The sequence below is a fragment of the Phaseolus vulgaris genome, chromosome 9 (genome assembly GCF_051622355.1).
Source record: "Phaseolus vulgaris cultivar YP4 chromosome 9, ASM5162235v1, whole genome shotgun sequence".
Taxonomy (NCBI): Eukaryota; Viridiplantae; Streptophyta; class Magnoliopsida; order Fabales; family Fabaceae; genus Phaseolus; species Phaseolus vulgaris.
Genome location: NC_143506.1, coordinates 21,472,151 through 21,499,797, shown reverse-complemented (window position 1 = coordinate 21,499,797; position 27,647 = coordinate 21,472,151). Strand labels below are relative to the sequence as shown.

Sequence of the window (27,647 nt, the reverse complement as noted above, 5' to 3'; positions counted from 1 at the left end):
TGCAAGATGGTGAAGTGAACCAATCTCCAACCGGAATAATGTTCTGCCATACGTTAAAATCAAGAAGCTAGGAGTTTTTTTATTCACCCGGATAGTGTTGAGAGGCCCACAACATTGTTATTGGTTAAAATAATACTCAATTTGCGTTCGTGCAAGAGTCTCCAAATATAGGGAATGAATGATTTTTTGCATCCAATAATAATCGATTATGGGATATATATCATTGATGGACAAATGTTAAATTTAATTTTAGGATTTCAAATTCACAGTAGTTTTGTAATATTTTTAGGTTATGTATTTCTAATATATTTTGAAAATCATTTTTATAATTTTTAATATTAAAATCTAATTTACAAAGAATTATATTTTGATGACAACTTTTGCTCTTCTAACAATGTTAATTTTATCAAAAATAATTATTCAAAATTTTAATTAACTAAGATCTACATAAAAATATATTTTATTTTACTTTTTAATTATTATTTTAGATAAATATTAATTTATAGTTACATTTTTAATATTTCAAAAAAATCTCAAGAAATGCTTATAGGGATTTCTTACACATTTACCTGTCAATACTTATATCCATATAAAGAGATATTTGTCCTTCAGCAGCGGATGTTGGCGGAGATACGCTTTATTTATTTTCCAAATCAAGGTTTTTTGCCTCAATTTGTTTAACTAAAAAGGTTGGTGATAATTATCCATAAATTTCTAGAGAATGACTCAAATGCATACTCTACTAGGTGGTTACATCTAGTAAATTGGACAAAATTTAAGCATGGCCTCATTTAGCCATTAAGGGTGCTACTGAAGGTGTAGCTAAAATAATACAAGTTGCTTCTTGAAGCTTTTGATTTTTTTTTTTTGGTGAATTTGAGGGCACAAGTGTGCAAGCACCTGAATAAAAGCAGATACAAGAATGCTAATTAAGATGGAAGGGTTGGCAACTACATTGTACAGTGTAAGAGAACCATCTTTTCTGGAGACCAGAAGTTATGTCAATCTAAGCCTATACCAACCGAAAATTAGACTGTCATCTCTGCTCAACTCAGGAAAAATTCTTGGGGTATTGAAGGAGGGCAGTACTTCTTGGCGACATATTTATACTGAAACACAAATGAATTATGAGAAATCACTCAAACAGATAAGATAGAAGCGACAAGTTTAGCAAGAAAGAGGAGGAGGTGAAGAGGCAAGTTGTTTACCTTGTGCTGACTATATTTCTCCTTGATTGCAGGCAAATTAGTGTTAGGGCTGTTACCACAAAGGCGGTGGAGTTCCTTCACGCAAACACACAGATCAGAGGGCTGGTAGAGTGTGTAATGTTGCAATGTGGAATTCTGTTGCAAAAAACAGAGACAGTATGTCAAATTTACAAAAATTAAAATTACTACTTGATGGTGTGCATGAGCTGTTTGATATTTGCAGCATACCCATGGTTTTGTTGAAGGGAAAAGTATAAATCTGGCCAGAAAAATTGCAGAAGCGGCTATAAGTGATGGAGCATAACAAAGCATACTGTACTCCAAGAGAGACAATTCGGCAATATAATTTGTCAAGCACTCTAGTTGCAGCGAAGGGACCTGACAAAAAAAACACAGATGAAACCACACTTCAGAATTGGATTTCATAATAGTTATAGCTATGTTCAATCACAAATATATATATATATGACCTGTATTACATATATACTGTCCACAAATATGGTTTATCAGTGTCTCAAAAGTTTACTAATGTTGGGAGATGATAAATAAATGCAGTGCGCAACAACTATAAAAACTATCTTTGTTGTTGTGACCATCAACTAAAATAAACCTATTCTATCAATATAATGATATACATTAATAATTTATATTAAAATATAAGAAAAATATAATTAAAATAATAATATATTGAGTTGTAAAGAGATTAATTTTTTTAATTGTATCAACATATGGGCACTCTCAACTAATATACAATTAGCAGTCGAGATTTTGGTTGAATGCGTGTTTAGTTCAACTTATTTTTAAGAAACTATCTCTTAATTTTTTATAGGTTGATGGGACATTGAGACTTTTAACAATAAAAAATTTGTTTTCCAAATTTAGGCTAAATGCTGAATGACACATGTGCTAGACCCACCACTCACAAGGTTATCTTCTTTGTTAGCGAATAATAGTTGGTAGTTTTCATTACTTCAAACATGGTGTTTATCCAAATCCTTATATTCAAAATCAACATTTTTGAAAAAGACATAATGATGAGTTTAAAATCAAATTATATAAAGTATTATTTTCCTTATATAAATGCCCAAACTAAGCAAAGAGATAAAGGTACCTCGTCGACTCCTTGGGCTGCACGTACAAATCTTCTGTAAATTATACCGAGAAAGAAAATAGTTTTATATCAGAACGGCTTGAAATAATTTCAAACGATCAATCTCATTCTAATCCGTTATAAACTACAGTACCTTAAGAAACATTTTACCGTTGGGGCTGTCATTTCGAACTTGAGAAAATTTAAAACAGCAGATTCCATCTGCAAAACCTGCATTGGATAATTTTGCTTGAGATGTCCTCAAATACATACATAAACAGTTAACCTGAAGCCTCAAATGAATTCAAAACCAAACCTCGTCTTTGAAGTACGTGTTATCAGTAATGTAACAAAATTCTTCCACCTGAGGTGCACAAATCTCCTCATATTTACTGCAAACAAATACCAAAAACCAACATCAATACTAGAAACCCCATCAATCAGAAAAATTACGAGGAACTTGTATGACTCCTTACGAGGCAATCATCATGGAGGCAACACCAAGTAATTGTAATCTTTGTCTGTTCATCACATTTCCTGAAAGATACCGGTCAATGTAGTTTACCGTCAAATACAATGTATCAGGTACTAGTCTATACTCTTCAGCCACCTGCAATCCGAAACTGAGTTTAGCATGTAGCCATATACACCAGGTGTGGCACTGAACTATTATTGGAAAGAACAGCGACGTTCCCCCAAGAATAAAATATTACCTACATATTCCTATTTGCAATATAATAGTGTTTGAGTTTAACATGTGTAGTTATCAACAAACATCATTTACCTCCACAAGCCAGTCAATCAATATTGCACGCATGCTGGGGTTTATGTCCTTCTGAATTCTCTCCATGAAGTCTGTGGAAGGCCTTTTCTTTGCCTAATATTTCAAAAACTGGAAAATATTAGACCAATACGACATTCTAAAATAAACAGCAGTTATTCTAATAACCACATTTTCTTTGCTTACTCTGATCATAAAAACAAAAATAACAGAGATCACTGCATATATTTTTCAAATGTAGCTTAACTATACCTCAGACGCACGAAGGTGCTTGTAGATATCACAAGCAAAGGATGCGCAGAGCTGAGGATCCGCGTAATTGTTATCAACATTGACAAACTTATCCCCTTTTTCCAACTCAACAAGTATGTCTCTACTACAAATGTTGCCTGCAAACACATCAATCAATATCTAATGTAAAAACATGACCAGATAATTTTATATCCAGTAGAAGTGATCAGAATGAAACCTGATTCGGCAGAATCAGAGATATTGAGATTGCTGAACGTCTTCCTCTCAATTGAATCAACAGCCGCAATATCACTATTGTCCACATATTCAATGTCAGGACTCTTGAAGGAGTCACAAGAAGACATCGACTCATCCATAGAAACCGACATTGCATCTGATGTACTAGGTGAAGCATCCAGCACCGGAGGAGGAACAGTAACAGTGAGAACGAGTGGAGGAGGAGGAGGAGGAGCTTGATTCCTCGCAGGGAGAGAATTAGCCTTGGGGAAAACAACTGCATTAGTAGGTTTGACATTCGCCAACGCAGGCCTTTTATTGCCTGAGCAGAGCGGAACAGGCTCTTTCTTCGTCTTCGCGAGTTTAGCTGCGCACGGAACCTAGCAATGCGAAATTCGCAAGAAGCAATAGTTAATGAAGCTGTTTGCGATGTGTGTTAAGTTTGCGGAATTAGTTAAAAGAGGAATTAGTACCGAAGAGGAAGAGTTGCGGTGAGCGACGGTGTTGGTGAGGTTAGAGAGAGGTGGACGCTTCTTTGGCACGTTTGTAGGAGCGGCTAAAGAGGAGGAGGTAGAGGAGGAAGCGGTGGTGGATGCATGGCGCTTGGCCAAAGACGACGTCGTTGAGGAGGAGAACGAGGAACGACGATTCTGTGTGGCCATTTTGAATTCTCGCTTCCCTGCCTCTTGCTGTGTACAAGATTCAAGAAGGAGGCAAGAAAGAGAACGGTACTGTCTTTTGTGCTTTAAGCTTCGAATGCTTCTTTGTTTCGAGAGACTTTAGCAGCCAAAAGAGAGAGAGAGCGTGTGTGTGCAAATGTGAGTGTAATAAATTGAGTTTAATTTATTTATACAATTTAATAATGGGGCGGGGAAGAAGAAGGTTTGAAATGGGGAAGCATCTGAGCCGTAGATCAGGGCTAAGTGAGGAGCGGGAGACGCACGTGTGGGCCCCACTTCTGCCTATGTTTTCAAATTCGTTTTAACAGCGCTCTGCCGTTCGGGGATCTGATTGGCTGCCACGGCCACGTAAGCAAGGAGACAAAACGAGAATTGGAGCTTTAGGTTCCATTGTTTGAATTTGAATTCAAACGGTCACTGGATCTGTCGTTTCCAACTAGGGGACCCAAACCAGTCCCAATTCCCAACCATGATCGTGCCATTTGTTAATCAAATTTTTTCCAATTCTTCTTCTTCATCACCATTTAAAACTTACCTTATTCAATGGAACAAAATACTATTTATAACACCATAATAATCTCATTTTTTGCACGTAAAATGTTGAATCACACCTATTGAATTTGGTAACTAATGAATTACTACTCATAATCGTGATTTGGAGGGAGGATTGTGCTAGAAAATCAATTTCCATGATGCCTCTTCAAAATATTTGTGCAAATTTCAAATTTGTACTTGGAAATGGAATGTTACGTGATTTTAAACTTGTCTTTTTTAAGGGAAGAAAATATTTGTATTTTCTTGCACAACACACTTGTTTTTTTGCTCACCATTTTAGTGAATTTCTCCACTTAATCACGCGCACACAAAAAAAAACTAATGACAGGGTTCAGGATTTCGAGGATTGTGTTTGAAAATCAATCACGTGCTCTTCAAAAAATTGCTAATTTAATTGGTCAAATTTCAAATTTCTGATTAAAGAAATATCCGTTTTCAAATTTAATTTCAGCAAATTTCGAATTTATTCTTGGGAGAGGCTACCTGAGTTCCGTTGTTTAAGGAGAGAAAGTCTTCGGCATAATGGTGATTTTTCACATAAAAAAATTACGTCGAGTTGTTTTATTTTTTTACATAAATAGATTAATTTGGTACAGAAATAAATAGTTGTGAAATTTATTACAAATAATGAGTAAATCATCTTTTAAAATATTATTACCTTCTTAAATCCATATTTGATCCCTATAATTTTATCAATATGCATTTTTGGTTACATTAATTTAACAGCACATTTGCTTTTCTAATTTTTTTAATACTGAGCAATTTTTACCTAACATGATATGTAATCTAATTTCTAACAGAAAATATTAACATATATTTTTAAATATATGTTGTGATTTATTATTAATTTTTTTTACTAATATATTACGTAAATAAATTACATTAGAGTTAGAATTTGGATTACATATAAACAGTAAACCATAATTATTTAATTTTAATGAAGGATTAAATGTGTGATTTAGTAGTAGTAGTGATAAATAATAAGTAAGTAATAGAAACGTCGCATTTAAAAAGGGAATTCTATCAATTTGGTATATAAATAAGGTGAATATTTTTATAATTGTTTAATACATTAAAAATAGTAAATATCTATTTTTTAAGAAAACTATTATATTTTAGCATATGTTTAGAAATTAATTTTAAAAATTTATTATAAATAAAGTCATAAACATTAAATATTAGAATGTATATTTAAATGTGTTACCTTACCAACATTTTCTAAATTAAAATAATAATAAAATTGGATCTTAAGTTACAATACATTATTATGTTAAACGGATATGACTATTCATGAGCCCATTGTAATATTCTATATAGTGATTGAATAAAATTTATAAAACAATACTAAAACCAATTTTTTATTTAAAAAGCATCATAGTATAATATAGAACATTAACATCTGTAGAATCTACAGCAAACTTATTAATATAGTAACTAAATATACATGTATAAGTCATTATTATACTATAATCTATAATATCAGTGTTGATGGAATCTACTAAGAACTTAAGCAGGAAACAAAAATTGAATTAAATTATGTCAATATTAATGTAATTCTAGTGTACCTTGATTTAGGATATTATTACATTTCAGTGTATTTTGTAACATTTTACTTTGAATTTGAAAATTTAATTTAGGAAGTTATTACATTATAGAGTAGTTGTAAAAAAAATGAGCGTTTGAGTTATGAATGTTCTTAGAAAGCACCAAAAAAAAAGACTAAGAAAGAAAAATACTTTGTATTTTTTTTCAATTCTTACAAATTAAGATATACCATTCATAATTATTTGTTTCACATGTGAGAATTTAGACAAATAAATGAGTGAAATGTGAACTTTTTTTTACTAATAAGATTGAAAATTTAAACTAATATCAATATTTCTCCTGATTTTACAATTTTATTCATTTGTATTTTTTTTCTTAAAAATTCAAAAATAACTCCAGATATTACTTTTATTAATGACTTTATATAAATAAAGTTTAACTGTAGGATTGACTGGTAGAAAGTTTACGTGGTATAAACCAAATGGGTTAGTGAAAAGCAGGATTGACAGGTTTCTAGTGTCAAAGGAATGGTGCGATGTTTGGCCGCATTGTAAACAGTTCGTTCATTGTAGATTTGTTTCTGATCATTGTGCAATAATTCTTAAAGATGAGTATGTTGACTGGGGCCCGAAACTGTTTAGGAGTTTGGATGTTTAGCAAAGTGATAGTAGGTTTAAGGTGTTCCTAAGAGAAAGATGGCCCAACTATGAGGTGCAAGGTGGTGGAATGTACATTTTCAAAGAAAAACTGAAAAAACTTAAAGTGGATTTAAAAGTTTGGAATAAAGAGATATTTGGGAATGTGAATCAACTGGGTGAAGGGTTGCAAAAGAGGATTAACGAGTTGGATATAAAAGATGAAGAAAATGAGCTCGATATGTACGAAAGGGAGGAATGAAGGTCTCTCTTAGCAGATCTTATCAAAAATCTTTTCAAGCAAGAGACGATTTGGAAACAAAAAGCAAGACAAAAGTGGTTGAAGCAAGGAGATCTCAATACGAAGTTTTTCCATACGTCAGTTAAATGGAGGAGAACTAAGAACGAGTTACATGGAGTCTTAGAGAATGGTCAGTGGTGTGAGAATAAGGATGAGGTAAAAAACAAGGTCAGAGAATTCTTTGAAGCCAGATTCGTTAGAAATGAAGAGCTTCCGCTCAAGCTAGACAACGTCAAATTTAAATCTATCTCCGGAGAAGATAACTAGATGTTGGTAGGTGTTTTTTCAGAAGAAGAAATTAGGGAAGCAGTGTGGAGTTGTGATAGTTCGAAAAGTCCTAGGCCAGATGGTTTTAATATGGGTTTCATAAAGTTCTGTTGGGATTTCATTAAGATGGACATTATGGCGGCAGTGAAAGATTTCGAGGATAACGGTAAATGGCCTAGAGGGTCAAATGCGTCTTTCTTATGTTTGATTCCTAAAGTTGAAAATTCACAACAGCTTGGTGAGTTTAGACCTATTTCGCTGGTTGGATGTCTGTATAAAATCATTTTGAAAGCGTTGTCTTTACGATTGAAAAAGGTGATTAGTAAGGTCATTGATGTCAGGCAGTCTACTTTTCTTGAAGGAAGGGGTTTGCTGGATAGCGTGTTAGTAGCCAATGAAGTTTTGGATGAGGTGAAGAGAAAGAAGAAAAGGGGCATTCTCTTTAAGGTGGATTTTGAAAAGGCATATGACTCTGTGAGGTGGGAGTTCATTTACTATATGTTAGAAAGGGTCGGATTCTATAGTAAATGGTAGTCCGACTAAGGAATTTCTGCCAAAGAAGGGATTTAGGCACGGTGACCCGCTAGCTCCGTTTTTGTTCCTTATTACAGCTGAAGGTTTGGCGGGAGTGTCAAGGATGGCAGTTGAGAAGAATATGATTGATAGCTTGGAAATTGGAGGGAAAAAAGTGAAGGTAAACATGTTGCAATATGCCGATTATACCATATTCTTTTGTGAAGCAAACATCAAAAGTGTCTTTAATATAAAAGTGGCTTTAAATTGTTTTGAACTCTATTCTGGCCTTAAGGTGAACTTCTCGAAGAGCAAGATTGGTGGCGTGGGGGTCGATCAGATAATGATTCATTGTTTTGCGGCTATTCTAAATTATTAAGTGATGGTAACTCATTTTGTTTACTTGGGATGCAGGTAGGAGGGTGCCATAAGAGACAAGTGTTTTGGGTTGGGGTGGTTGATAGTCTGAGGAGTAGATTAAGCAGGTGGAAAGGTAGGTTCTTGTCAATGGCAGGGAGAATTTGCCTGATTAAGTCGGTATTTTCCTCTATTCCGTTGTTTTATATGTCCTTATTCAAAATACCCTCTGCGGTAGCAAATGAGATAGTGAGATTACAAAGGGATTTTTATGGGGTTGGGGATATGATGGAAGAAAGGTTGTCTGGGCTTCTTGGAAAAAGGTGTGTGAACCACGTGAGACCGGTGGTCTTGACATCATTGACTTAAGGGTTTTTAATTTGGCGTTGCTTGGTAAATGGATTTGGCGATTGGGATATGATAAAGACGGTTTGTGGAAGGAGATTCTTGAGTCTAAGTACGAGAGGTGGAGAGTTTTGAGAAAGGGAGTGAAAAGTAGTAAGGACTCTCTTTGGTGGACAGATCTGAAGGAGGTTTGGAGTTCGGAGGGTTGGGGTCGGAATTTTGAATATGCTATCAAGTGGAGGAGTGGTACAGGGAAGGAAATTGTTTTCTGGGAAGACAATTGGGTGGACAACGGAGCTTTGAAGGATGTTTTCCCGAGGTTGTTTTCCTTGAGTTTGTCAAAAGAATCTAAGGTGGCCGAGTTTGAGGCGTGGAATAATGGGCAATGGGCTTGGACATTCGCCTGGAGAAGGAGTCTTTTTGAATGGGAGAAGCAATTGGAGTGCCAGTTCTCACAGGTAATACAAGGTGTGTGTTTGGACTTGGAAAATGAGGATAGCTGGGTCTGGAAGGATGGGGAGGGGTTATCATATACAGTTAATTCTGCCTATAATCGTCTTAGAAGGGGCCGGGTTGTGTTTAAACAACTTTGGAGATGTAAAGCCCTGCCTTCTGCACTTGTTACTGCCTGGAGGGTGTTGGAAAATAAGCTAGCTACTAGGGTTAACTTGGAAAAGCGCGAGATTGCAGTTGAAAGTCCTTTATGTAGTCTTTGTAGGGTGGAGGTGGAATCAAATAACCATTTGTGTTTTGAGTGCAGATTTGCTTGGCTAGTGTGGAGTCGTTGTTTTGCACGGCTTGGAGTGCAGTTTGTGTCCCATAATGATCCACTGCTAAATTTTTCTCAGTTTAGATTGTGTAATGCGTCTGCTTTAGCAAATGAGATGTGGGGAGTGATTTGGATTGCAGTGGTAAGTGAGTTGTGGAAGCATAGAAACAATGTAATCTTTAATGGGAGAGTTGTCGATGGTTTAGAAGTGGCTGCCTTGGTTCAAGTGAAGACTTGGTCTTGGATTACGTTCAAGTCTCTCTCTGGTTTGTTCTCTTTTTCCGAGTGATGTCTCGAACCTTTGGTCTATATGACGATGGTTTATTGAATTATTTTTTAGTTCATATTGTATGGGTTAAGTTATGATTGTTTAGTAATTATAGGCGTCTGACGGTGTGAGTGTTGAGATAGAGTGTCTTAAGTATTTTATGTTTGTATAAGGGTTAAACCACCCCTAAAGTGATTCACATTTATTTATTTTTTATTGCCGATAGAAAAAAATGTTTGTGTCATTTTCAGACAATTGTCAATACAAAATTTACGTATGGCAAATAATATCAAAATATTTTTATAAAATGAAAAGGTAAATTTTATAAGACAGATTATTTCAGTGAATTTTATAAGACAAATTATTACGGAGTTCCTGATAATACATGTCAATATTTATTGAATGTATTATTTTTAATAATATTTGTATCTATTTCAAAATTAAATTTACTATTAAAAATATTTATTAATTAATTTAAATTTAGATCACAGAGAGATAATTTGTTATTTTTAATAATGTTTGTGTTTATTATCTTCTTCTTGGTGTATTAAATACTCTGTCATTTATGATTTATATATAAATTGTGTAAATTAAGTTACAGATTTATGTTAAATTTATGAAAATGGTATCATTCTAGTTTGACTTTATTGAAATATATATTTAAAAAAATATATATATATAAATATGATATACTTAAAAATATAATTTCAAAATGAAAAAATTGTGTTTCAAAAAAGTATGATTTTAATTTTAAAATTGTTGACTTACTCATTCTAGAGTGGTGTTATGAAGTAAATCTTTGTTATTTTTTTATATTTTTATAGATAAATTCTTTCTCTATATTCATATTTTTTTAAAATTAACAAAAAGTTTAATCTATATTAACTTTTTTTTAATACAAATATATTAAAAACTCATATATCTCATATAAAGTTTCCTATTAAAAATGAGGTTAATACGATGTCACCTTTAAGTTGATTTCTTTTTATTTTTATTTTTTTAAAACATTATTTTTTTTAAATAAGAGTATTAAATTATTTGAGTTAATTTGTGTCATAAAAATATAAGTTAATAATGATTAAATTATTTCTCATTTGAATAATAAAAAAAGTGTATGAAATAAAGTAGAAAAGTATTTTAAAAAATATGTTTACTTTTATTATTAATTTGAGCGAAAGCATCACTTTATATGACCTATGAAGAATTTATTGGTGAAAGAACTTGGGGACCAACGCTTTTTATTTTCTATTTTAATCATTATTTTATATTTTTTATTAAACAATCTCAACCCCTTTTTATCTTTCTTGTTACTACTAACTTATTTTGCTTGTAGATAAATTATGAACATTGATTTACTGATTTTATTATTGAATTCGTTGGGAGATAACTTAAAATCAACTAACCATAATTATATTATCATCTTTTTCGCATTAAACAGATATACAGTACAATCATCTTAATTTGACAGCAAAACGAACAAATATCAAATTTGGTGCCTCCAACCAATATATTAACATATTAAATAATCTTTTAATATTGACGACTTTATGCCATAATATATTGATCAATTTAATTTTCAATTATATGTTTGAATGCATAGGTAAAACACATGTATAAAAATGTTTTGATCGTTGTTATTTTTCAAAATGTATGGAAATTGATTTTCATAAAAAAACATGTTTAGAAATCTCAATTTTATGATTTTCAAATTCAGGAAAAGAAAACCTTTTGTATGTGGTTTAAAGCCAAGAAAAACCTAAAGTTCAACTCGGCTTTTCTTCTACAAGAAACAAGAGTAGGAGAGTAGCATAAACATAACTATCACAAATTTTTTCATATTGTTTTTCATGTGGAGTGGTATTACTGAGAATAGGTATAGGAATATAGATTATTAAGTAAGTAGCATGCTAGATAAAAAAACTCAAAAAATTAACATAAGTTTAGAATGAAAAATAAGAGCTCTAGTGACATTTAAAAGATATTGATGTTTTCTCTCAACAATACCATTATTCTCTGGTGTTTCCACTTTAGTGGACTTTAAGTATGACTCAACCTTATAAAAATGATTTATAAAGTGAGGTTTGCACTCATTTATATACTATGAAATTTTCTTAAATAAATAAGAAGAAAAGGTGATAGAACTTAAAGAAAAGGTGGCCACCATTGACAAAATCAAGCATAAGGTACAAACCTATATTTGGTCTGTAAGTTCAACAAATAAAGGTTTTGGTTATATAGTATTATCCATTTTCTTAGTCTGACACTAAAACATATGATATGATCAAAAGTATTGCCCGGATCAAATGAACTAAATTGGAAATTCATGGATCAAACATACACTCACATATCGCTACAAACAATGATAGAAAACTATAATTTAGAGAAGTCCAAATGATGAGATAACATAAACTCTAAAATACATTATTGTTTCGGTCATAATCAACTCCAAATAAAGAAATTGAAAAGGGTAAAAAATATAAGAACAAAAGTATAATTTCACAAGGCATTCCAGAGAAACTCCAAATCATTGTATATAAAACACTAGATGTGAAATATGCAAGTAGATGTACAAAGAAAATCATGTGAACTACACTTTAGTCTAATTAGAATGAGAGATTAACCATTTTTCTTTAAAGGAAAAACAATTCGCAGTCACAATGACTCACTAATACATTCTTAACGTGTGTGAAGCATTTTGGTTGTAAATTTAAAAGTCTTAACTTAATAAAAAATTTCTCATGCTGTGGTCACCACAACAGAGTCATAATTTTGCGTTGGTTGCTGCTTCTTAGGATTTCTCCACCTCCTCTGCTATAATCCCATCAGTCTCCAAAGCTGCAACCTGTCCAATTTCAGTTAATTAAAGATATTAATTAGTAGGAAAAATAAGTACTCATAAATTAATATTGAAATTGCCCATATAAATTGTGAAACTAAGTAATTTCTTGTATAATTTGTCAACCTCAACTTTATTTTTGTTAAGGATTTTGAAGTCTTTTCCTTCTTTATAATTTTTAACTTATCAAGTATTATTTTTCTTCTTTCTCTATTCTCAATGTCCACAAAAAGCACCAATTTTAACTTTCTCCTTGTTCTTGTAAAAGCTAAACAGCCCAAGAAGAAAAAAAACTAAACGCCAATGGAACAATAAAAAGGAAAGCCTACCATAAGTTATGAAAGAAAAAGATAAAAGAAGAGTTTCGTCCTAACAAGCAAGAGAAAGTGAAACATGATCTCCTCCATGTTAGCTTAAGAGCATCTTTATATTGATGCTGTAAATATGGTGGCATGAAATCCATCCCTTCAATGCATAAGGCAACTAAATAGCACAGTTGGTTACCATACACTAGACATATTTGTCTACTGTTAAAATTTGAAAAATATAGCCTCTAGTAGTAATTGCTATAAGATTTGAAAGTAGTGAGCAATCACAGAAATACAAATGTTTTTAAAATTTAATCAATAACTGCTTTTATCAAACATGCATATATTCTAATATAGTAACATCAATGTCATACATGTTTAAGTTCTCCTGGTCTTGTTTTTGTTTTTTATCCATTTCACCAAACAGATGAAAAACTGCCCTCTTCTACTTCATAGAAAAGCTTAAGTAGTTGAATCATGACAATAAATTTTATACCACCCAAAAAAATGTTTTTCTTTATGGAGTTAAGTAATACCAACCATGAATGTGAAATATTGCTGAAAAATTACATTTAGTTTCTATTAGTGTGATGCGATCACACCTTAATTCCCTTATTATATAAACTCGTACACAGAACACTCACTGTCTAATGTAGTCTAAAATAATAGAAAAGGTGTCAAAATATAATGCAACACACGACCTATAAACAGCAATTAAAATTTCACTAATTGAAATTATAATTTAATAGACAATTATTATCTTTTAAGAAAAAAACCACCAATTTTCTCATGGAATCTAATTATAGTTGCCTTACACCTTAATACAAGGAATCACTTTTTATTTTGGTTCTCTCTCGTTGCTTGGGTCTTAATATATGAAAGTCTCATATTTCAAACTTAAATCAACACATTTTCTAACATTTAAGAAAAATACTGTCAGGCGAAGAAGAAATTGTATGTGTGAGTGAGATTAAAAGATGAAGATAGCAAGAGTATGCCTGAAACACTTAAAAGTTATACTCTCATAAAACAATGAAATTTTAGAAGAAAATAAATAAAAAATCATAATTTTTTTAAAAAAAATCTTCAAAATCTGTCTCACTTAACAAACCTCTATTAAAATTAAATATTTTTATAGTGTATTTTTTATTTTTTAAGTCAAATATATATCTTTTTGCATGGACGTTTATTTCAATGTAGTTTTATATTCTTTAAATTTTTTTAATTAATCATAATTTATTTAAAATAAGTGAATGTGTTATCTTATTAAATTAAATTGTTAACAAGTGACATGTGATATAAATATTCACAGTATGAAATGATGAATGTGAGTGGATAAGGAGCCTGAGGATAAAGAACTAAAATGACAGAATATTTTTATTTGTTAAAATTGAAATCTCTTAGATATTGCTCTTGACATCGAAAAGGTGCTAATAATAACTTATGGAAAAATCACATGTAAAATAAGAAGGCAAAAAAAAATGAAAATAAGCAAATAAGAGTCAACAAAGAGAAGGAGAAGTAGAAAAGAGAAAGTAAATTACACAATCACTACCATAAAAAAAAAAAAAAAAAAAAAAAACACTATCACTACGAAACAAGAGGACTAAGAGTCTCTCGAGAAGAGGTGGTAATTATTCATACCAATCAAAATAATATATTTAGGATAATATTTAATTTAATATAATTATTTTTAAAAATTTAATTTTGATTTTTTTAATAAAGTTTAATGGTTATTACATTTTCATAAAACATGATAATTATTGATGATGTCACATACACAATAACATTAATTTGTACAGTGTGGAATGAACGTAATTGAACATTTAAAAAAAAAATATTAACATTGTTTTTAAAAAACTTATTATATTAAATTGAATATTAATTTTATATATAATATTATTTTTTTAAAATTCTCAATTAACCTCCTTATGATAAATATGTGATAACTAAAGTTGATGTGATAAAAAATAATTTAATAAGTATAATATAAACTTTGAAAAATTACTTAATATTAAATAGAAGATAGAATTAATATATCACTGTTAAATAGTATATTCCACATCCAATAGATACTATTGAAAAAATGACTTTATATACTAAATTCTCCGTTCATATCTTATTATAGATATTTTGTCTTTATTACATCACTTCATCGTTATTAACGGAGACCAAATAAAAAAACTCTAGGAATAGTGGACTAAAATAAAATCTATCCAAATATAAGAAAAACTATTTAATTTTAATTTTATTAAATTGCAAAGTCGGCCTTGTATTCATGATTTTTTACAATACACAAAAAAAATCACATCTTTTTCTTCATCTTTTGATGCTACACATAAACCATTTACACTTGAAGAATACTAACTTATATACTCATGTGTGTATGAGTAAATTTAGGAAAATTCAAAAAATATCATTCAAAATGGTGTTGTTGTGCTCTCTTTTATTTGGTTCGTTTCAATCTAGTAAATATTGACCATTTTGACACTTGAGTTGTCTACCAATTTGAATTGCATATTGCTGCTACAGCTATCATGTACACTGAGAAAACTTATTATTATTATTTTCTTAATTTGGTTAGGTGAAAACTTGTCCCCAATTAACTATGAAAAACTTTCATTAGCCTTAAATCACTTAAATCATGTTTGAAAGTTTAATTAGTAGTACACTCACCAGGTTATTCAAGTATCTACTTTTACTTATCTAAACAAGATATATAGTTTTACATAATTTTTAAAAGAAGTTTACTATATCAAGTATTAGATTATGGTTTTATTCTTCTTTGATTTTTTTTTATAATATTTTTTCGGTTCAATTAGATTGCACTTAGTAATTCATTGTATTTAATTCCTAAAATTTAAGATAATGTGATATTCGTTCCTAGTATTTAAAGAAATATTTTAATTCTTCTAATATAAAATATATGATTTTTATTTTTAAAATAATTTATTATTGATTAATGTCAAGAATTATTAAAAATATTTTTTTTACTGTACTCACCATCCCATCAGAAATGTGAATTGACAAAATTAACCCTAAGAGGTTTTAAGAACCTAAACAAACATTTTTTTCTTCTCTGTCATTTTCGTTGTCACTGCTCAGAGCAAGCCGCAATGAGTATTCTGGGCGATTTTGGTGATTTTAGTGCATGGGTTCTCAGTAAATATAAACAAACATGTGTGCTTCTTTTCTGTGCGATGGTTAGTGGATGGTTTTGGAAACGTTGTTAGTCGAAGAAGAAAGGTAAGATTCATTTTTGTGTTGCTTTCGGAATTTTTAATCCATAATATTTGTGTAAATGATAAATGTAGAATGAAATGGAAAAATGCATAAATAAAATAATTTATTATTAATTAATGTCAAGAATTATTAAAAATATTTTTTTACTGTACTCACCATCCCATCAGAAATGTGAATTGACAAAATTAACCCTAAGAGGTTTTAAGAACCTAAACAAACATTTCTTTCTTCTCTGTCATTTTCGTTGTCACTGCTCAGAGCAAGCCGCAATGAGTATTCTGGGCGATTTTGGTGATTTTAGTGCGTGGGTTCTCAGTAAATATAAACAAACATGTGTGCTTCTTTTCTGTGCGATGGTTAGTGGATGGTTTTGGAAACGTTGTTCGTCGAAGAAGAAAGGTAAGATTCATTTATGTGTTGCTTTCGAAATTTTTAATCCATAATATTTGTGTAAATGATAAATGTAGAATGAAATGGGAAAATGCATAAAAAAAATAATTTATTATTAATTAATGTCAAGAATTATTAAAAATGTTTTTTTACTGTACTCACCATCCCATCAGAAATGTGAATTGACAAAATTAACCCTAAGAGGTTTTAAGAACCTAAACAAACATTTCTTTCTTCTCTATCATTTTCGTTGTCACTGCTCAGAGCAAGCCGCAATGAGTATTCTGGGCGATTTTGGTGATTTTAGTGCGTGGGTTCTCAGTAAATATAGACAAACATGTGTGCTTCTTTTCTGTGCGATGGTTAGTGGATGGTTTTGGAAACGTTGTTCGTCGAAGAAGAAAGGTAAGATTCATTTATGTGTTGCTTTCGAAATTTTTAATCCATAATATTTGTGTAAATGATAAATGTAGAATGAAATGGGAAAATGCATAAATAAAATAATTTATTATTAATTAATGTCAAGAATTATTAAAAATATTTTTTTACTGTACTCACCATCCCATCAGAAATGTGAATTGACAAAATTAACCCTAAGAGGTTTTAAGAACCTAAACAAACATTTCTTTCTTCTCTGTCATTTTCGTTGTCACTGCTCAGAGCAAGCCGCAATGAGTATTCTGGGCGATTTTGGTGATTTTAGTGCGTGGGTTCTCAGTAAATATAAACAAACATGTGTGCTTCTTTTCTGTGCGATGGTTAGTGGATGGTTTTGGAAACGTTGTTTGTCGAAGAAGAAAGGTAAGATTCATTTCTCTGTTGCTTTCGGAATTTTTAATCTATAATATTTGTGTAAATGATAAATCTGTAATGAAATGAGAAGGTGCATATATTCCAAAAAGGTAGTCCAGGTAGTCCTTAACCTGTTTCTGAAAAGGCTAACCATTTTAAATATTTTTTCCATTTTGGAAATCAATAAATGTATCCTAGAAAGAGTATTTCAGAATGATCTTGTTGTCTTTCAGATTTCCTTTTCTAAAGACTATTTTCTTTGACCGAACATCCTATTTTATAATCATTTAAAATTATTAAGAATAATTTGGATATTTTAGAAGATGTAGGGTTGGAGAAAAAAATATAGGAGTGTAAAAGAAACCCTCTTTCTGAAATCAATAAATTTTAAATATTTATTTTTTTAAAATAATTTCAAAAGTTTATGTTAAATTTGAAGAACTAAAAATAAAATGAAACTTATTAATTTATAATTTAAAAGGGTCTTAATCCATTTTTTTTCTATTAGATGAAATTTTCCTGGCGGGAAAAATACTCTCGCAACATGTTCCTTCCTTACACAAATAATTGGGACCTAAACCCTAAAGAAGAACAGAAAACCCTCACTCCCTAAACTCTTTCCTCCATTTACTATCATAATCCCAAATTATTTCACCCTTCATCTCCAGACTCGCAATTGTGATACTTACTATCGACCTTCCTATGAAGTGTTCCATTTCAGTCATATAATCTGTATTTTATTCTTCTCTCATTCTCGTAATCTTCCTATTTGAATGTTTTAATCAGTGTATGTTTTTTTCTTTTTCATCCATTGTCGCAGTGCTTGCCTTTACAACTGTTTGGTGCATTGGCACATGTTTAGTAGCACACAGCAGTTACAAAAGGGCTCTAATTTGATTTTGTAGAAAATATGCTAATGCTTGCCTTTTATAAGCTTACATAGTTGCAGCTTGTTTATATATTTGTTAGTACATGATATATTTATGATAATTGGTAAGTTTTCTCTCTCTCACCGATATGGAATTCGAGTTGAAGCTAGCTAGCTACAAGCCCAAAGGAAAAAGAAACATGAATATCGGCTTAATAAATAACAAAGCTGTTTTCTGTTAGAACTATTTATTTGCGCTCAACTTGGGGATCAGAATTTTCATATTTAGGCTGTATGAAAAAGGAAGGATTTTGAACAACAACATATAAATGTCAGGTGTTTGGTGTCTGGGGTTGTTTTCAATCTGAAGGGTTTTGGACTGATTTGTTTTGCTTCCCTCTGCAATTTCATTTGTTCTGTGGCAAGAATACTTGAATCAAGGGTCTTCCATTTTTGTTTTTTGACTCCATAGTTTTTTTTGTGTGGTTGATGTGTGGTGTTCACTGTCACTGATATGTTTCTGTTCAGTTCTTATGTTCAGTGATGTGTTTGTTTGTTTGGACATCTATTTCAGAATATGCAATGCAAGGTTATGAAATTTTGTTGTGGCTATATTTTTCTTCAGTCCATCTTTCATACTGCTCTTTTCACCATGTTTCTCTTTAAATAGTTTAAAAGTCAGACTCCATCTGTTTATACTTTCTGCATGTGTGATTTTCCTCTAAGTACATCAGATACACTCAAAATATTATAAGATATTTTAAGAAGTGATAGAAGTCACATTCTATTATGCACTATCTTATGTATCCATATTCTATTGCTTTCATTTATGTTACAAACAACTTAAGTTTCCTATTGGTAGGCTTAGCATCAGGTTTCTCATAACTGGGTCTGGTTTTAAGTTCTAATACACCAAATGAAGATAGTAACTGTTATCAATCTATCATTAACATACCTCATTTTTCTATATTATGATATGCAACTTCCTAGTAGTTATCTGTACGTTTCATTCCCTGATATGATACTGTGTTGGTATGTTATTGCCTTGATATATGCTGTTTTAAAACTTTTTCTTTTTTCTTTTTAATAGTGTGTGAAAATAAGACGGCCTCAGTCATGCAGAGCTCTCAGCAATGGGTCGAGAAATAGTAACATAAGTTCTCTTTCAATTATTTCTATATTTTATTTTGTACAAATCTAATTTTGAATGTTGTAACCCAACCGACCAAGGAAAGTGAAAGATGTTGCCCACCAAGAAGAAGTTGTTCGAGTGCTAACAAATACCCTTGAAACTGGAAGTGTAATTATCCTTTTCAAATACCTACTTTTCCCTTTCCTCCTCCTCCTCTTCCTCATTGAATCAAGCTAATCTTGTATTGCAGTGCCCCCACATGCTCTTCTATGGTCCTCCCGGCACTGGAAAAACAACTACTGCTCTTGCAATTGCCCACCAGCTTTTTGGGTATCCCTCTTTAGTTTTATTTTCACAATTAGAAGAGCGCTTGTTTATTTCTAACTGTTATGCCAATTTCTTGTGATCAAGAGACCTTAAGCAGCTCTATCTAACAACTACCAGCTTTGGTTGCTCTGTAGATCAAAATAAACAGAGCTGCTAAATAATATCTAATCAAGAATCCAAGATTGACTACTTGTAATGGAAACCAAAGTGATATGAACTATCTGTTAAAACTTTCTCTTAATATATGCTTTACACTCTTAAGAGTATTTCAATAAACCTTTGTTAGTCAGTTTCACCATGAAATCATTTACTGAGTAAAAAGGAAATCAAATCTAATTTAAGGAATACCTTAAGTTCAAATATTTTCACAAAATTTATATAACTACCTTTGAATTCTTGACATGTTGAGTCATAGAGATCCAAAGACTATGCAAATTGTGCATCACTTTAATAGCAACTTACGGTAATAATTTTACCAGGAATATTTTTTTATCAACTGTTAGTAATGAAAGACCTAATGTTACGCAGTAGAGGATCATTTTGAGGGTTGAATTTATCAAAATGTCAATTTTGTTTGTTTTATGAGTTGGGATTCATTGGTAGTAAAAAATGCTTCCGTTTTCTTCCTTAAGCTAATCTGTTGTGCTGATGGACACAATGGCACATGTAATTTAATTTCTAACAACTATATATTACAGGCCTGAGCTATATAAGTCCAGGGTGCTGGAGCTGAATGCAAGTGATGATAGAGGGATTAATGTTGTTCGTACAAAGATAAAAGATTTTGCTGCTGTGGCTGTTGGTACTAACAAGCGTAGGAAGTATGGGAAATCTAATTCTCTTAAAATCCTTTCCCCCTCCTTTCTCTGCTTGTAAGATTTGAATAACTTCCTCCCTGTTATGGTGTTTTGATATTGCAGGGGTCATCCTTGTCCACCATTTAAGATTATTGTTCTAGATGAGGCTGATTCAATGACAGAAGATGCTCAGGCATGTTTGTTATGTTTTTCATTTCTAACGTTGCTGTCTCAAAGTGTTCTGGTTTCACACCACCTTCAATTGCTGTACAGAATGCCCTGAGGCGTACGATGGAAACTTACTCTAAAGTTACAAGGTTCTTTTTTATATGCAACTATGTGAGCAGGTATCTTGTCTTCCATGCTAATATGTACTGTTTAATTTGGTATTCTCATATCTTTAAGGAGCTAATGAGTATTATAGTCACCATGATGAAAGTAATTAATCCAAATAGTGCCATGGAGTGGTTGGCTCCAAAAACGCTATAGCGAGTTATAGGACAATGCTATTTTGAAGCTTTATGATACGCATAACATAAGTTTTATACCACACATATATATGCTGAAAAATAAGATAAGAACTCCTAAATTGAATAAATTCATAATTAATGACAAAAAAATGAGTTTGAGAGATGAACACATTAATAACAACCAACATCAAGGAATAAAACAAGTCTAAGCCTAAGGTTTAAAGCACCTAAATAAATAACTTTAACTACAAAATTATAATAGATATGTCCATAAGATACCATGACCATGATTTCCATCAATTTTGACATGTAATGCTAATGAAGTTTTAATTATTCTTTTGGTCCCTATTGTTGCAACAGTTCCCCTTTTAGCCCTTATAACCTAAAACATCTAATTTTGGTCCCTGTATTTGCATCTATTTACCCTTTCGTCCTCCTTGCCAAGTGTTGGCTAACATTGTTTGAAATGAATGAGATGTGGTTCATTTAATCAACATTAATCTGAAATGTCGTTGTATGACTTTAGAGAACAATGACCCAAAGGGTAAAAACATGGCAATTATAGGAACCAGAAGAGAATGTTTTAAACTATAGCAACTAAAATGGAAAGTTGTTGCAATTGTAGGTACCAAATGGTAATTAAACCTTATCGGGTGCATTGTAAAAGGACTTTTTTTTTTATCCAAAGGGATGGCAATGGCGCGGGACAAGTGCGGGTTTTACTATCTCATCCCATCCTTGAAGTAAACATTCATCCCCATTCCCATCCTTATATCCAACAATTATGAATTTTTTGTCTCATCCCCATGCCCATCAAGGAACATGTGTATACTTGTACCCAACCCATACTTGCCCCTTTGCTATTTCACATTAGTGTTATCAATATTTGATTTGATAATGGAAAATATCAATCCTTTATGAAGTTATAACAAAAACCATAACGGGTTATGGCAGAAGCATTGCGTCAAAAGAAATTCAATATATAAATACACCACAAATTTCAAACTTAAAATAGCAACAAAACATTTCCAACTAAGCTGCTCCACACCTCATCTCATCTAATTTCTTGATTTTCCACTGTCACCACAGCCTCATCAAACCTCGTGCAACAACCACACAACCTCATTAGATCTTGTGTTGCCGTTGCAAGCCTCCTTCTCTCCGTCTTTTATGCCATCTTTGTTCACTGCTAGTATCTCATGATGCAAAAAGTGGCTGCCATGACAAACTCGCATTGCCATTGCCATGTTGTGGCATTGATTAGAAATTCCTCTGTCAGTTTTCACCATAATTGGTTTTGAATAACATTGTTTCACATTATTAAGAAAACCTCTAATGTCTAGTCGACATGAGATATCCAACACACCCTTCTCACGTTGAAACTATCAACTCGTGCGTGGGACTATATATTTATATTTATGGATGGTCTGATAGCAGCTCGATAGCGGGTGACACGATAGGCATAGGAAACTCTCGCTAGGATAAATTCGAAATGATTTTGATACCATGTTAAGAAATGCTCTAATCTCTAGTTAATGTGAGATCTCTAACACACATTTTAATTAAATATTTTTTTTATAAAAAATAAAAATCACATTAAAGGAAACATGATATTATCAAGTATTAAATATTAATAGGATATGCATTTTATTTTCTCTAATGTCAAATATCAAGAAAAAAAATTATAATTGTATAAATATCCAATTAGAGTATTAAATAACAATTGAATAAAGGTCAAATAATTATAGAAAAGAGTAAAAATGACCAAATGTAAGACCTAGAAATAAGTTACAAAACTAAGAAAACTTAATATAAGTTTTTTAAATTACCTAATAAATTAAAAGTGTTTTAGTAATTTAAAATGAGGATGAGTATGAGGACATGGATGAGTACTGGGAAATGTATGAAAAAAAAACGGGGCAGATATGTACATATCCATTCTCATCCCCAATTTAATAAATTGGGTATTATCCATACCCGTACTGTAGTTAATGCGAGGATTTCTTTTCAAAATCGGGATAGGTTTGAATAATGCCCGCACATACGGGTTCATTTGCCATCCCTATGTCCAAGGATTGGAAGTTTATATAACCTTTTAAAATTTAATTTTTCAGGCAGCACCATTTCCTTTGAATGGACATTTACGGAGAAGAAAATCTAACTTTCTTTAGTTAAAAGGAAAGTCTTAATGGAAAAAAGAATATCATGTTATTGTTATTAAATCACTTAATGTGGTAAGAATTTTGTAAAAATGACATTATTCTTTGAATTATAGAAAACTTGTATAAGTATTTCTGGTAATATATTTGATCAACCAAATAAAACTTATCGTTTGTGTGAATCATAATTCTCAAGATTCATATTGATCAGGAATCATGATTCCCATGTATGAAAAGTTGCTTTGGTATCAAACGCCATGTTAATGTGATATATTGTTACAGTCCTTTTCCTTTTGTTCTTGTTAATGGTTTCCAAGGATAGAACACATTGACTTCATACATTATATGGTTGTCATTTTTTTCCATAGGATTATAGAACCACTTGCTTCAAGATGTGCAAAATTCAGGTTCAAACCATTGTCAGAAGAAATCATGAGCAGCCGGATTTTGTACATATGCAAAGAAGAGGAACTCTGTCTTGATGCTGAGGTGAGAACCTTATGGGCTGTTTAGTTCAGTGGAGGGGAAGGGAAGGAAGAGGAGGGATTTTGATTAGATACTCTGTTTAGTTAAGAGGAAGGGAGGGGAGGGATATCAATAAAGAGGATAAGCAACTTGTTTCTTGTTTGGTTCACAAGGGGAGGGGAGACTTTTTAAAAATTAATTTACCTTCATTTCCTTGTTATTTTGGGTTCCCAAGTGTAAATAGGATTATTTTTGCCAATACATTTAAAATGTTTTAAATGACTTATCTTCCCCTCCAAATCTCCCCAATATTGGAGGGGAGCAAAAATTGAATGAGGGATTTGGCTCCCCTCCATTCCCAATCCACCCCCTCTTAGAATTTGAATCAAACAAAAAAGTTTTAATAAAATCCCTCTTCAACTCCCCTCTCCTCTATTTCTCTCCAACCAAGCATGTTAGTTCTCACACAATGTAGTATTATTCTTAATGTTCAGTCTTTTATCTATAGAGGTTTTGTTACATCATAATGGATTATTTTTCATGCCTTTGATTCCATAGGCTCTTTCAACCCTTAGTTCTGTTTCTCAAGGAGATCTTCGCCGGGCAATCACATACTTGCAGGTGAGCGGCATTTCCTGATCAACACACTCAATTTTCAAACAATTAAGTTATATGATTTCTATTTTCTTATAGTTTTCATGTGTAATTTAACTGAACCTCTTCACATCAAATAATGTAATCTTTGAATGTGACGCTTTTAACATATTCTGCTTGACTCCACCAGACTAATGAGTAACATTCCAAGTGTGTTAATTCTGTGCTGTTTCTTAGGGAATAATTGTTACAAGAAAAACTGTTATTTTTCTTAAAAATATTGTTTTACAGTTGCATGCTGTCTGATTTTTAGGACATGTTTTCCATTTTTATTTATATCTAGTACTGAATCAACGATTAACATCAATGGAAAGTTGATGCGGTGATGAGGTCAAAAGTTCCCTGCTGATAAGATAGGAGAGCCTGCGCTATAAATAATATTTGTTTGATTGTAGGAACGTATGCTTTCATCTTCATGCTTTTCTAGTAATGGCATAAGAATAAAATTCAATGGAAAGATGCTGTGGAGAGTATATTAACACCAGGTTGATAAGAGAGGAGAGCCTCTAGTTAAGATTTTCTATTGAAACTTGGTAGAGCATAGATGTGTTGTGGTTTGGGTATTTATTTGCAACCTGTCCTATCCTTTAAAAAATATTTTTCTGGCTTTCCTTCCTGTTGGTTTCCATGTAGACGTTGCTTTCACTTCATGCATAACTAATTTATTAGCATAAACTATAAAATGGAATTATCTTGTGTGCTATTATTTAATACACATAACACAATGCTATCACCAGGAAATGTAAATTGACTTTTTAAATTCAATCAAGGCAGTCCTACTGAAAATAGAGGAATTGTGTGCCTATTTATTTTTTTCAACTAACTTGGTATTTAAAATTGCAGTCTGCAGCTCGCTTATTTGGATCTTCAATTTCTTCAGAGAATCTGATTTCTGTGTCTGGGGTAGGTTGTTGCAGTACCTTCCTGCGACTTCTGTTTCTATTTTCAAAGACAACAATTTAATACAATAAAGTTGGTTATGACATTATTTTGTACGTTGTTTGTATGTATTCACATTGGGCTGAGGATTGATTGACATAATTATTGGCTGAAAGACAAGGATTTGGAATTACAATTTTGGCTTTACGTTAATCATGTGATTTTCACTCTTGCTTTTTAAGTATCTAGATAAGGGGTTTTTAACTTCTCCTAATAGTGTGGTTTCTTGTTATATAAGTTCACAATTTGCAGTCTATTCTATATGCTATTTTTGTGAAGCATTGGAGGTCAAAATTGCATATATTCTTTGAAGTGACCTCTTATTTGGGGTCTTCTCTTCAAGCTGTGTGCCGATTTTTTGCATCATTAACTAGTTTTCAATTCAATTTGTTGTTTTTTTGCATCATTTCTGGTAACTATGTACTAGATGGCCTCTTCTTTTTCTCCCATTCCTGTTTATCTGGGCTTTCTAAAATCCCAATCAATATATCAGGTTGTTCCAGAAAAAGTTGTGCAGGCAGTTCTTCAAGCTTGCAGAAGTGGTAATTTTGATCTCGCAAACAAGGAAGTCAACAATTTCATTGCAGAGGGATATCCAGCTTCTCAAATGCTTACTCAGGTCTTTATTTGGTTGTTTCTGTTTCATTGGGCCAGTTCAATTAAGACTTCTACTATTTTACTTATTTGAGTTTTGCTTTTCTTTTTATTTTTCCAGTTATTTGAAGCCATTGTTGAAGACAATGATATATCAGATGAACAGAAAGCAAGAATATCCAAGAAGTTGGGTGAAGCTGATAAGGTTACTTACGACTCTTAGGGAATTAATTATACACAATACTCCCCCTTTCCCATTTACTGTTCCTGGACATGATTTTACCACATTTTCTTTTTGGCATTTTTAACTTTTAAGAACTTCTAAATTTCACTGAAACGCAATTTGCCTATTTTGGGTTCAATTCTCACTAGTTGCTTATGGAATTGCAGTGTCTAGTTGATGGTGCTGATGAATACTTGCAACTTCTCGATGTGGTCAGCAATACAATGCAGGCTTTTAGCAATATGCCAGAAGGATTTGCTTACGAGTGTTAGATATTAGATAGTCAGCATATTGGAAGGATAAATTATTCTGCTGTAAACACGTTGACTTCTGTATCAGAAAATGAGATTTGGTAGTGTCAGTTGTTAACTTGCTTTATGTGGAATTGGATTGTGAAGATCCATGAGTGGATAATTAGACACTAGTTCTTGAGTACAAAATTGACGCCGCTGCAGATAAAGCGAATACATAACTGATCAATTTTCTGTTTTTGCACTTAAATATTTAAAACAGTTAAAGCACACTCTTTACTTCTCAACTCCTCCTCATCCCATAACGAATTAAATGCAATTGTTGAATTCAATATCAGTGGCAACTCAATTCGTTTGACATGTTACTCATTTGATTTTGTCAGTATAAATCTTGTGTAAAAGAGTATTATGCATTCGTCACTATTAATCTAGTTAATCACATCGGCATGTAGCTAAGCTTTTTGTCTGCAATACTGTGTATATACCAGTTGGAACGCCTCCTCGTCTTGTTCCAAAATATGCATCCACATATTTACTTAATATATTTTCATGCCTGGAATTTTTGTATTTAGTTCGTTTTGCTTTCCAACTGGATATATTACCATCGATCAACTTCGGATTTAGCAATCTAATTAAAAGAAAAGCAAAGACCAAAATGAGTAGCTCTAACTGAAGTAGTTAATGTAAAAAAAAAAACACGGCTAATATCATTGCGTGGTAAGAAAATCTCTCCTCAATTCCAGTAACACTTCAACTATTGGTGTGCTTCTTTGGTTGTATGAACTTTAAATGGATATATGCAATTTCTCATGCTAGTTAGTACTAAGATCATTCGGACATTGGCATAACCGTCACAGTAAATTCTATCCTGACTTATACCTGTTTTATTTTTTTGACATCTAATTATCTAATATTGATAAGGGGGGATAATTTATGACAAATATAATGATGCCAACTAATTATTAATTGGGAATTCAATATTTGGTCCATAAGCACTCAACAACAATATTATTCTGCTAATTCAACGATAATTTTTTTTATGCTAACTTTTAATACTTGTAACTCTTAATCAATACTATTTTTCCTACAACTACATAACTGCTGTTCTTTTTAACATTTGTAGGTTTTTTTTTTTTTCTCTTTTCATGTAACAGTGTCCCTTAGTTATATATCCTTTTGCTATGGAAGACAATCAAATTAATTAAAGTTCTGATGCACCATTTATATGGTTACTTGTTTGAGCTATTTCTTTGCCTTTTGCATTTAGTTTGACTATAGTTCAAAATATGTGATGACCATTTTCAATGAACCTTTTTCCTTTCCAAAACACTTTTCATTCATTACACTTCAAGTTGGCGCAAGTTAAACTGTGTTGAGAACTCTAAAAACTCAATCAAATCTATCTAACATGTGCTGC

At 31.8% G+C, this 27,647-nt stretch overlaps 2 protein-coding genes across 2 annotated transcripts; one reads left to right on the top strand and one right to left on the bottom strand.

Annotated features, from left to right (window-relative positions):
- Positions 1-751: 751 nt before the first annotated feature.
- On the bottom strand, positions 752-4,376 carry LOC137822060 (cyclin-A1-4). The gene is made up of 11 exons (XM_068626955.2): positions 4,021-4,376; positions 3,549-3,927; positions 3,332-3,468; positions 3,083-3,175; positions 2,775-2,908; positions 2,615-2,690; positions 2,453-2,529; positions 2,320-2,353; positions 1,437-1,586; positions 1,209-1,343; positions 752-1,109 (listed from the first exon to the last, which is right to left on the bottom strand). The coding sequence occupies exons 1-11, from the start codon at positions 4,207-4,209 to the stop codon at positions 1,047-1,049; spliced, it is 1,467 nt and encodes a 488-aa protein (XP_068483056.1). The 5' UTR covers positions 4,210-4,376; the 3' UTR covers positions 752-1,046.
- A 15,002-nt stretch (positions 4,377-19,378) lies between these two features.
- LOC150025213 (replication factor C subunit 2-like) lies at positions 19,379-26,474 on the top strand. Its single transcript, XM_090295821.1, has 11 exons — positions 19,379-19,519; positions 19,602-19,681; positions 20,377-20,499; positions 20,599-20,668; positions 20,749-20,822; positions 23,473-23,593; positions 24,128-24,190; positions 25,067-25,126; positions 25,656-25,781; positions 25,878-25,961; positions 26,147-26,474. The coding sequence occupies exons 2-11, from the start codon at positions 19,611-19,613 to the stop codon at positions 26,249-26,251; spliced, it is 897 nt and encodes a 298-aa protein (XP_090151947.1). The 5' UTR covers positions 19,379-19,519; positions 19,602-19,610; the 3' UTR covers positions 26,252-26,474.
- Positions 26,475-27,647: the final 1,173 nt, after the last annotated feature.

Excerpts from the sequence above, each read along its gene's own strand:
- LOC137822060 (XM_068626955.2), bottom strand. The coding sequence starts at position 4,209 with ATGGCCACACAGAATCGTCGTTCCTCGTTCTCCTCCTCAACGACGTCG. Across the intron at positions 3,469-3,548 it reads CTCTGATTCTGCCGAATCAG|GCAACATTTGTAGTAGAGAC; the intron begins GTTTCATTCTGA and ends ATGTGTTTGCAG. Across the intron at positions 1,110-1,208 it reads AGAAATATAGTCAGCACAAG|TATAAATATGTCGCCAAGAA; the intron begins GTAAACAACTTG and ends TTTGTGTTTCAG.
- LOC150025213 (XM_090295821.1), top strand. The coding sequence starts at position 19,611 with ATGCTCTTCTATGGTCCTCCCGGCACTGGAAAAACAACTACTGCTCTT. Across the intron at positions 20,823-23,472 it reads ATATGCAACTATGTGAGCAG|GATTATAGAACCACTTGCTT; the intron begins GTATCTTGTCTT and ends TTTTTTCCATAG. Across the intron at positions 25,127-25,655 it reads ATCTGATTTCTGTGTCTGGG|GTTGTTCCAGAAAAAGTTGT; the intron begins GTAGGTTGTTGC and ends TCAATATATCAG.